The sequence below is a fragment of the Amborella trichopoda genome, chromosome 9 (genome assembly GCF_054954075.1).
Source record: "Amborella trichopoda isolate Santa Cruz 75 chromosome 9, AtrichopodaSantaCruz75HAP2 v2.0, whole genome shotgun sequence".
In the NCBI taxonomy this organism is placed as follows: Eukaryota; Viridiplantae; Streptophyta; class Magnoliopsida; order Amborellales; family Amborellaceae; genus Amborella; species Amborella trichopoda.
In genome coordinates this window covers 47,937,341-47,949,420 of record NC_142344.1, presented here as the reverse complement: position 1 = coordinate 47,949,420, position 12,080 = coordinate 47,937,341, and the positions used below count along the sequence as shown (strand labels likewise).

General features: G+C 35.9%; 2 protein-coding genes across 2 annotated transcripts; both read left to right on the top strand.

The window, feature by feature from the left end:
* Positions 1-6,558: 6,558 nt before the first annotated feature.
* On the top strand, positions 6,559-7,011 carry LOC148780578 (BURP domain-containing protein 6-like). The gene has a single exon (XM_088847823.1). The coding sequence runs from the start codon at positions 6,559-6,561 to the stop codon at positions 7,009-7,011; it is 453 nt and encodes a 150-aa protein (XP_088703949.1).
* Positions 7,012-10,329: 3,318 nt separating this feature from the next.
* On the top strand, positions 10,330-11,732 carry LOC18441801 (BURP domain-containing protein 6). The gene is given in 3 exon segments (XM_088845969.1): positions 10,330-10,464; positions 10,785-11,273; positions 11,275-11,732. Coding segments are annotated over 3 exon segments (888 nt in total). The 5' UTR covers positions 10,330-10,422; the 3' UTR covers positions 11,632-11,732.
* The last annotated feature ends 348 nt before the right edge of the window (positions 11,733-12,080 follow it).

Sequence of the window (12,080 nt, the reverse complement as noted above, 5' to 3'; positions counted from 1 at the left end):
ACCATAACATTACTATGCTCCACACTAGCATCGATAAGGCTTCTATGCTCCAAGCATACACTGTGAAGAAAGTGAAGAGAGTGCCTACAAAGCCTAGCTCAGCTGTGTGCCATAACATGCCCTATCCCTTTGTTGTCTACCATTGCCATCACATACTTGAAGGAAGAATCTACAAGGTGAAGCTGGATGGGGAAGATGGGAGCATACTGGAAGCGATTGCAGTGTGCCATGCACACAGTACGAATTGGGTCCTATCACTTTGGCCACAATCGCTTCCCACAGGCGTGACAGCAGATCACAGTTTTGTTTGCCATTTCTTACCTTATACCCACATTGTGTAGGTTTCTGCTTAAGTCCCATTATGAGAGGATGTAATAAAAATAATAATAATAATAATTCATAGCCCTCCTCTTATTACGGTTTAGCATGATGCAAGTTCTATTATTAATCTTGGTTTGGGAATGAGGATGAGGTTGTGGTTGTAGCATCACTTGAGCTTCGGTTATCTGTTTAGGTTTTCATTCCCACTTGTGTATTCAAAAACTGCTAATTATTTCTAAAAGCAAGTAGGGGCCTAATCTACTCAAAAAATATATATATATCATAGTTTTAGAAGTTGTACTCAACTTGGCCTTAGTTTTCACTACAAATTTTTTTTATATATATAATTTTCTTTTGATTGATTGGATGTTAATTGAGATGGACACTAGGGCCCAAAATGAGGTTGGGAAGACTAACAACTACTCGACATGCTTTTCACTAAGATATTGGTGGTATTGCATGTTAACTTAATGGGAGATTATGAGGTCAACCCGCTAGTTGGCAGCTAACGTGAACGCCTAAAGATCTAGATTGAATTTGGATTGATCCAATGGTCATAATTGAATTTTTTATTCAAATTTTAATTGTTTATCTGTAAATCTAAATCACTTAAAATTTGAAGCGTCTATTCTTAAAAAATAGGTCAATCTAATGAAAATATCAAAAAAAATTCATGAAAATTAAATAGACCAAAATACATTTACAATTTACAAATATTAAATGAACCAAATTACTCATAAAGAATATGTTGGTCAATTTTATATTTACAGATTATTCTTTTAAAATTTTTATGTGATTTGGATTTGTAGAAAGACAATTCAAATTCAAATACAAAATACAATCATTTCCATAAGATATATATATATATATATATATATATATATATATATATATATATATATATATATATATATATATATATATATATATATATATATATATATAAATAGAGAAAGAGAGAGAGAGAGGAAAAGTCTTCCTAACTCCTATAGGCGAAAATGAATAGTAATTTCTCCTACCCTCATCACCTTCCAAGTTTCATCGAGAGGTCACGATTGTTCTATAGTGTTTTATTTTTCATATTCTGTTCTATAAATTGGAATGACTTGAAATTTAGAGGGTATGTACATCTTACTGAGGGGCATCTAATATAAATATAAAAAAAATTATCTGTGAAAACAAAATTGACCAAAATACCCCCGAAACGTTTTGGGTGGTATTTTGGTCAATAGTTTTCATGTAAAATAATTTTTTTATATTTTAAAAATATTTACCTATTTTTTATGAATATACATACCAAATTTCAAGTCATTCTGATTTATAGAAAAAAAATGAAAAATGAAACACTACAAGACAATTGTGACCGCACGATGAACTTTGGACGGTGATGGGGGTAGACGAAATCACTATTTATTTTTGCTTATAGGTGTTGCATAGTGTTTTTCATATATATATATATATATATATATATATATATATATATATATAAAGGAGTAACACCTTCTCTTCCTAAAGCAGTTCTGTTCAAACCACCCCCATAACTTAATAAAAATAAATTTCATATTGGTGAAAATAATAAAACCTTAATGGATCAGTTAATAGCCAAATTATCCCAGTTAGATATTAAAGAAATTCCTTCTCCCAAACTCAGTATTTCCATACCAAATATACCTGTTCCATTACCAGAATCTTCAAATAAAAGAAAATCAAAAATACCAGAGCATGAAACAATGATGTTCCAAGAAGTAGAACCAATTATAGAAGACACCATACAAAACCAAGAAAATGCTTTTATGGATACTACACCTATTGATATAAAAAGAATAGCCTATGGTAAAACATGGAAACCAATCACAGCTTTACCATATTATAAAAGACCTACACTTGTTGATGTCCAGCTTGAAGAAGATGACATACAACAAGTTGTTTCCTATTCAGGAAGATCAATAGTTAATTGGACAATAGACGGTTTATCTGAATTAAAAATACTAGATGTCATGAGACATATGACCATGTTTACCTCTGCAAACAAAATGGCAGGTAATCCAGACCAAGAAGTGGCTAAAGCAATAGTTAGTGGATTCACTGGCTGGCTAAGAGGTTGGTAGGATTTCTATGTGGATGATGAAACAAAAAATAGAATCCTTACCAATACAAGACAATGAACCGCCAGAAATGAACAAAATCAAGAAATAATTTATACTGAAAGTGATGCAGTAAACACCTTAATATATACTATTACATTATATTTTGTAGGAAGTACGGCTTTATTATTATTTATTTCTTCTTCTGTAACATCTTCTATTTGTAATGTAAGTATTTGAAATTCCTCTATGTCTGGTTCAGATGTATAGGTAGGAATGACTACATGATCAGCTGTTCTATTGACTCCTTGTAATTGGAAGTTTGAAGATGGTGTAGGTTGTGAAGCAGAAGGAAGTATGATAACATCAGGAGTAGTATGACAAGATTTTCTAGCAGGTATTAATGGTTTTTTATTTCTTTTCCTATTAATATCTATATCATCTTTGACTATAGACTGTTGGAATTTTATTTCAATATTTCCATCTGGATGTTCTATTATTTGGTTTCGAATATTATTTCTAGGTGCTTCTTGGGGTTGGTTTGCATGTTGTAATGCCCAAGATTGAGGTAGAATAATATCGGACCAAGTAATTGTTTTGGGTATAATCGTATTTGATTTTTCTATATTTGTTTGAAATAATATAGTTTGATCTTTTTGATCAGCCTGCATAATATTAGGACAAAGAGTATTCATTACTTTGTAATAAATTCTGTATACTATTGCTAAATTCTGAGAACCATGTATCATATTAAATCCATGAGTTTTCAAATTTATAGATAATATATCTAATATGTTTGGGTTTGTTAAAGAAACATAAAAATTTGGAAAGCAATTAAAATATATAGGTCCACTACATAGGCTAGAATCTACCATGCCTAGGAGTGAATCTGAGAAGTTATTGTGTCTTGTATCTCTTAGGCATACAAGCACTGAAGTGTTTAACCCTAGTCGGGATAAAGGTTTAATGGCTATTTGGATTAGCCCAATATGCAAATATTTATAATTATTCTCTTTATGTTTTTCAATAATTTTTCTTGATAATAATTGAAAGTCTTCTTGATTTTGAGTTACGGATAGACTTTCTTCTACTGTTTTTATAGCATAACCTAATTTGAATTTAAATGATCCTTTATGATAAATATCTTTTATTGGTACCTTAGGAATATTCCAATTTTGGATATGATGTTCAATATCATTTATAATAATCTCCTCCTTATTTTTAACTCTTAATGTCTGAGATTGAGTTGCAGTATTACCTTTAAGACTCCTAATTAAATTTGCCATCTGTAGGTTGCGGATAATGACAATCTAGACGATCAAGGGTCCAGCGTGTTCCCCTAAGCGGCTCTTCCTGGCCTTGGCGGGTACTTTGCCTAGACTTTTCCTTTCGTCTCTTGCCTTAACTCTCAGACCAACTTTCTTAGATGTAAATTTAACTAGGTTTCTACAGTAATATTGTAACTTTTTCTCTCAACAGTTTACTGATGGCTCTGATACCAAAACGTGCCCAGATCTACAGTGAATTTTATATATATATATATATGGGATTGTATACGATCAGACCACTTACCCTTGATACAAGGTGGTCACAATTTCTTGTAACCATCCGATGTGAAATTTGATAGCTTGGATGTGTCACAAAGTTCGAGAAGTTTGAGCTTGGTCAATGGAATAATTGCAGCCACCCAATTTCACATCCAATGGTCAAGATTAATGTGACCACCTTGTACCAAAGGTAAATGGTTTCATTCTATACTTTCCCCATGTATATATAGGGATTGTATACAATGAGCCCATTTACCTTTGAGACAAGGTAGTCACAATTCCTTACAGCCATTTGATGTGAAATTTGATACCTTAGATGTGTCACATAGTTCGAGAAAATTTCTTTTGAATTTTGAGCTTGGTCAGTGGAATAATTGTAGCCACCCAATTGTACATCCAATGATCAAGACTAATATGACCACCTTGTATCAAAGGTAAATGGTCTCATTCTATACTTCCCTGTATATATATATGTATATATATAAACTCTTCGCAATGCCTACCCTCATCACTATCCAAACTTCATCGCACTGTCACAGTTGTCCGATAGTGTTTTACATTTCATTTTTATCTTCAAATCCAAATTACTTGAAATTTGGAGGGTGTGTACATTTTAGTTAGGCGCACCTAATAAAAAAATGAAACAAATAATTCGTAAAATATAAATTGACCAAAATACTCCCAAAACTTTTTGGGGGTATTTTAGTCAATTTATATTTTACGAAATATTTTTTTCATATTTTTATTAGGTGCACTTCACTAAGATGTACACACACTCAAATTTCAGAGCATTTCGATTAGTAAAAAAAATGAAAATTGAAACACTACTGGACAACTGTGACCTTGCGATAAAGTTTGGATGGTGATGAGGGTATGCGAAATCATTGTTCATTTTTTCCTATGGCCATTTTGTAGTATCTTTCATATATATATATATATGAGCAGTGATTTCATGCAACGGTTGTAACATAGTATATTGCAACCACACTTCTATAAAACCATGTTTGTGGTATTTGTGTGACCCAAAAGTTTGCACATACACTCTTATTTAAAAATAAATCTGTCTTATTTTATTTAAAATAAAAACAAATAAGCCTCAACCTCAAAGAGAGATGCCTTGAGCAGGATTTGAGGCCTCAACCTCTTGTCTTATTTTACCAATATGCTGCTTGGGTCTTAATGACAAAAATAGGTATCTTACTATATATATAAACCATATTTACTTTTCACATTTACTTTTGTTATTCCTTTTATTTAGGATGGCATGAACTCATCCGAGTTACTCAGACTCAGGCCTTGGCCAATATCCAAGCAGGTTGGTTGGCCGAGTCGATTTTCTTACTCACCTTGGCCAATGTCCGAGCACGTTGGCTGTCGATTTTCTTACCTTGGCCAATGTCCGAGAAGCACGATGGGCGAACATTGTTTTCCTGTATATGAAAATGAGGATGAACTTGTTCTCTAAAGTGTGTTGTTCTTTGGTTATGGTTTATTTTCATGGAGAATGTATACCTATGCACATTCTAGCGGCCCCCATATTTTATACATAGCCTATCTTCATTTGCGTTTGCTTTAAAGAAGAGATCGATGACATGACCTCTTTTTACTTTGCTTTAAAGAACCCATAATCGATCAGATGACCTCTTGCAAAGAGGCATGTTGGCGTGGGTAGGCTAAGCAGCACGCACCACTTGATTACTAAAAATTGACGCTCATATTATATATACAATTTTTCTTCTTGATTTTCTGTTTTTAAAAAAATGGGCTAAATTATCTCAGTCAAGATTCGAGCATCTTTGACCGAGTCAATTTTCTGAACACTGACGTTGTTCATTTGTTGGTCCCACACTCTCCTAAACCACTTAGCGAAGGTCGTTACAGGGACCGTTAGATTATGCAGACTTCAACACGTTAAGAGTGACACAGTGGCCAGGGGCCGCATGTCCAACATGCACCTCAAAGGTCTTGCCCATTACCTATGTTGAACATGGCCCTATATTTAGCATTCACCTCACTCTCACTGCACAAAGTTAAACATTCACAAATACCATCAGCCTCTTTCCTTTGTATTCTACGAGTGTCATGGGGAAGCTCCCTCTTGCATCTGCCCTACTTCTCCTAGCGGAAGGTCATGTCTTTCTGGTATTTGCAGAAGTGTTTCTTCCCTTTGTATTCTACTGAATCTTTACTTGGCTTCTCGCCATATTCGACATGTAGGGAAGTTTGAACTATTGCTGCGTATTGGCGACACCCGAGAGCTATTGGGCATGCGCGTTCTCGAACACTCCAATACCCGATATCATTCATGCCCGCCTTCGTCGAGTACCGTCAGGACTGTTGTATATGGGTTCAGGCGGTCTAGATCCCCGCTTTTGGTATTCTGACTTTACAGAGGAGCATCGTGATCCCAGAGTAACAACCCTCTACTTAGAGGAGGAGCTCAAAGTCGGAATGAAAATGGTTTTCCACTTTCGTAAGTCGGACATCGAGAATGCCTCCCCTTTCCTTTCCCGTGAGGATGCAGACGCCATACCTTTCTCTTCTGCAAAGCCCCCACGCTTCCTGCAACACTTCTCAATTCCTCTTGCTTCTACTGAAGCAAGTGAATGAACGAGACCCTTGCATGGTGCGAGTCCATTGAAGGCAAAGAGAAGTGCCTGACATCTATAGAGGCCATGATTGACTATGCCAACCTCTATGGTGTGGACCAAAACATTACTATCCTCCGAACTCGGATCGACAATGCATCTGCGGTCAAGGCATATGTTGTGAAAAAAGTGGAGAGAAAGCCTACAAAGGCTAGCTCAACAGTGTGCCATAACTTGCCCTATCCCTCTGCTGTCTACCATTGCCACCATATACTTCAAGGAAGAATCTATGAGGTGATGTTGGAAGAAGATGATGGGAGCATTGTGGATGTGATTGCGGCGTGCCATGAAAATGCCAGAGGTTGGACCTTTTTTCTTTGGCCACAATCCCTTCCGGCAGGCAAGAAGACCGACAATCAGAATTATGCATGCCAACCCGCATTGTATGGGCTTCTGTTTAAGTCCCAATGATTTACTATCTTTTCTTTTCTTTTTTCTTCCTTTAATAGAGTATTTAATAGAGTAGTAGAGTAAAATAACCGACCAAAATTCATGTAGCTACTAACCTATTAGTTGGACAAAAGCTTTGACAATGGTGATGATTTTTTTTTTCTTTTTTATCTTAATTTTACTTTTGTTTGATAGGCCGTTAATTGCGATGGGCTCTAGTATTCGAGGCCCAAAATGACGTTGGCAAGACTCATAGCTGCTCGATGTGCTTTTCATTAAAATATCGGTGGTTATGTATGTGTACTGAATTTACAGTCAACAACCATAGAGTCTAATTTTGTATCATTACCTGAGTCCAAATTCAATCAAACACTTTTTTGTCTTCAAAAAAGGAAGTTGGATTTTATTTGTAAAAAAAAAAAACTAATAACAACAATCGTTTTTAGTTTTTGGTTGTGGTTAACAGTAAATATGCACTGTCTAACATATGTCTAACAGACTTTTCACAAAACATCATCCTCAAGTATGAAATTGGTAGAGCCTCGAGTTTTTCAGAAGAGAATTCTCTCTCTCCTCACTATATATATATATAGAGAGAGAGGGGAACAAATTATATCAGTCATGGACTGATGCAATAGTATAAGCCCAACGGCGGCTCCGATTAAATTTGGGCGAATCTGATGCTCATAATCATGTTTTGTCTTTGAATTTTAGTTCTTTCAAAAAATTCAAATCATTTGAAATTTAGAGCATATATTTTAAAAAAATAGGCACATTTAATAAAAATATTAAAAAAATAATTTTTCAAAAATAAATTGACTAAAATGCCCCTAAAACTTTTAGGGGTATTTTGAGTTGTCAATTATTTTTTAATATTTTTATTAGGTGTTCCTTAATTACTAGAGTCGACGTTCCAAATTTCATGTGATTTTGATTCATAGAAAACAGATAAAAAATTAAATACAAAATATAATTATGACCGTTAAATAGGTTCAAATTGAATCTGAGTGATTGGGCGTTGACTATATCTGTAAGCTAGGACGAAAAAAATCATGAGAACCTAGCTTCCATAAACACTTATCATAAAGCGCAAGATAATATACCTACCCTTCCCATACATATCGAATATACTATACACTTTTTGTACGAACCTTGTAAATAATATACACTTCCCTTGACATCCTCCCTCAAACTCACAGACATCCTCCCTCAAACTCACAATACTTTACGATAGAGAAGTTGGAGTTTGGACAACAAACAGAAAAAACATAGGTGAGCCATTGTGAAATGATTAACTTTTTTATCCTTCAAAGAAACAATACGTAAAGTAAGAGTGCCCTGAAAAAAAACTAATGACGCGAAAAGTGATAATCAATTTCAATATGACCGGTCAACCATATTAATTGAGATTTTATTGTCACAAAAAAGATTGTATATAATGAGATCATTTACCTTTGATACAAGATAGTCACAGTTACTTCCAACCATCCGATGTGAAATTTGATAGCTTGGACATGTCACAGAGTTCGAAAAAATTTCTTTTGAAGTTTAAACTTGGTCAATGGAATAATTGTAGCCACCCAACTTCACATCCAATAGTTAACATTAAAGTAACCACCTTGTACCAAAGGTAAATGGTCTCGTTCTATACTTTCCCATCATATAAAATGGAGTACAATGAGAGTGAACAATGCCTCTGTCTCGAGAAGCTCTTGGAACTAACCATTTTTTGTTATAGCATGTGTATGAGGATTGTATTTAGCTTCACCACTGGAACGAGCCACCACATCTTGTTCCTTAATTTTCCCAAAATAAAGAAGGCAGTAATAGAACAACAATCACTAACATTTCCTACCCATCCCACATAGAAACAAACATAATGTTAAAAAGAAGATTTATAGGATCGAAGCCAGCCATAGCATCAGACTCAAAGCATGATAACAAAGTGAAAGCATAATAACAAAGGGAACAGAGCAGGAAATAGACATAAACTGACTCCCCACATGAATGGAGTGTCAGTACCAGGTAGGATTAGAAAGTAGTTTTCCATCCAAAAAATGGAGATGATATTTTAGTTCAAAGTTATTTGGTGATGAACGGAGTGTTACTACCAGGTAGGATAAGAAAGAAGTTCTCCATCCGCAGTATGAAGATGATATTTTAGTTCAAAATTACTTGGTGATGAACGAGCACCATGTAGGATCAGAAAGTATTTCTCTACGTTCTTTACCCAAAAAAAATGGAGAGGGCTATCTGCATGATAGGCTAATCCTACCCGTTTGGTGCAAGCCCAATGGTGGACAGCGGCCAAAAATCTAATGAGACCTCTCCGAGAGAGTTCTCTTGGGATAGATAGGGCTTTAGGTTTTTGTAACTTTACGGTCCTTCCCATGAGATTTTGTTTTTTTTTTTTTCTTTTTTATATCAAATTAGAGTACTTTGAAAGAAAATGAATAATTTAATTATCTTATATTAAAAAAAGCATGGAGGGGGTTATTTTGTCTAAATTTTTAAATGCGAAAAGGGTCACCGGTTTGCATGTACCCGAGGGTCTATTGACCGTAAGTCACATGGAGGGGACTACTTTCTCTTTCCAATATATATTATAATCAATGGACAACTAAAACTCATAAGGGATCATCTATCAAGAGCCATTTATCTTCTGAACTTAGATAGAGATCACCATCATTCTTGTCCTTTAAATTTCAAGATGGGTGGTGGGAAAAGTGTCATTGAATAGACACAAAGATTCCAAAACAAAAATTCTTGAACATCGCGAATCACCTCAAACCATCCAATTTGACATCTAATAAATGAGAATTATTGTGATCTCTATCTACAAAGATCAATAGTCTCTTTATAGACAATCCCAAGTCGATAATCCACAATAATCGTTACTACTGAAGTTTCAAGAAGAGATTAGTTACCATCCAACAAAACAGTGTAGGGTCATGGATGGGGAAAGTCCGAAGGTAGCATAGAGGACATGCAGGACCATTTTTATTTGTGGGTCCCACATTCTCCAAAACCTAGTCACTTGCATCAGCGTTTTGCGAGGTCATTGGATTATACAGACCTCAGCACGTTAGACAGACAGTGTGTCGCCAAGGGCCGCATGTCCAACATGCACTTAAAACGCTTTGCCCATTTCCTATATTGGGCATGGCCCTTCCTATCCCATATAGATGGATAACCCCACAATTAAGGGATGTCACAACGCATGGCCAACATGCACATCAAATAACCCTACAATTAAGGAACCTCACGACGCATGGCCAACATGCACATCAAAAACCATTTCTCTCTCCATGGCCATTCCCTATATTTAACATGACGCTCCTCCACGTAAATGAAAGAGAGACCTCACCCTTACTGCACAAATTAAAGCATCACAAAACCAACAGCCTCTTTCTTTTGTATTCAACAAGTATCATGGAGAGGTTTCCTCTTGCATGTGCCCTACTTCTCATTGCGGTAGGTCAATGTCCCTTTTCGTATTTAGAGAACTTTGTGATATATTGTTTTTTCTTTCTTTATTTCTTTAGGTTCTTAAGAAAATGGATAGGGCCCGTCATCCACACTGATTCACCCAAAAAAATATATATATATTCTGGAATTGTTGTCCATCCATTTAGCATACAATGGTGGGCCTTTTAAGTGGAACAATCAGCTCTTTTTCTGTGCTATACCATACACTTTATGCATATTCAATGGCTTTCACCTGATATTAATCCTCAAATATAGAATGTTTTTTTCCTATTGTTACTGCTAATGTTGTTATTTGTGAAACGCAGGGAAGGGTGAGCCATTACTGTGTATTGGCGACACCCGAGTCGTATTGGACCCAGGTATTCCCCAATAATCCGTTGCCCGATGTAATCCGTTCCCGCCTTCGCCCAGTGCCTTCGGGACTGATGCATATAGGTTCGGGAAATCGAGATCCCCGCTTCTTGAATAACGAGTTCACAAAGGAGAGCCGTGCTAAAGAAACAACCTCCTTCTTAGAGGAGGAGCTCAAAGTAGGAATGAACAAAATTTTCCACCTTCATAAGGCCGACTTCAACAATAACTCTCCTTTCCTTCCTCGTGAGGATGCAGATGCCATACCTTTCTCGTCTGCTCAGCTCCCACGCATATTGCGCCACTTCTCAATCCCTCCTGCTTCGAGTGAGGCCCATGAAATGCACGCTACCCTTTCGTGGTGCGAGTCCAATAAAGGCAAGGACAAGTGTCTGACATCTTTGGAGGCCATGATTGACTATGTCACCCCCATCTTCTCTAGACCATAACATTACCCTGCACCACACCAGCATCGACAAGGCTTCTATGCTCCAAGCATACACTGTGAAGAAAGTGCAGAGAGTGCCTACAAAGCCTAGCTCAGCAGTGTGCCATATAATGCCCTATCCCTTTGCTGTCTATAATTGCCACTATAGTGAAGAAGGAAGAATCTACGAGGTGAGCTTGAAAGGGGAAGATGGGAGCACTGTAGAAGCAATTGCAAGTTGCCATGCACATAATAAGAACTGGATCGGTTTGCCATTTTGGTTTCAATCCCTTCCTGCAGGCATTAAGCAGCCGGATCAAGGTTTTATTTGCCATTTCATACCTGATACCCACATTGTATGGGCTTCTGCTTAAGTCTCATAACTTGAGGATGCATTCAAAATATTGATATCATCCTCCTTTTATTGTGGTTGGCATAATAATGATGTATACAAGGCCTTTTAATTGTTGATGCCTATAGTTGCATTTCACCCCTCTTCTCTTTTTTTTTCTCAAATTTTTTCCCCTTTTTTTTTTTTTTTGGAGTGTCAATGGTGACAAAATCTAGGATTTTGTTTTTATTGTACCTTAAATGAGGTAGGAAAGACAAATAGCTACTCAATGTGCTTTTAATTACGATATTGTTGGTATAGCAAGTATATCTGATTTTATTAAAATAGAAACCAAATTCATTTAAATATCTTTTAAATATCTGATGATAGACTTTTTGAAGCTTTGAAAAAGAGAGAAACTCTGTTTTTTGGTTTTCAGCTGCGGTTAATGGTGAAATGTGCAGTATCTTCCAAGTTTCTGAGAGGTTTTTT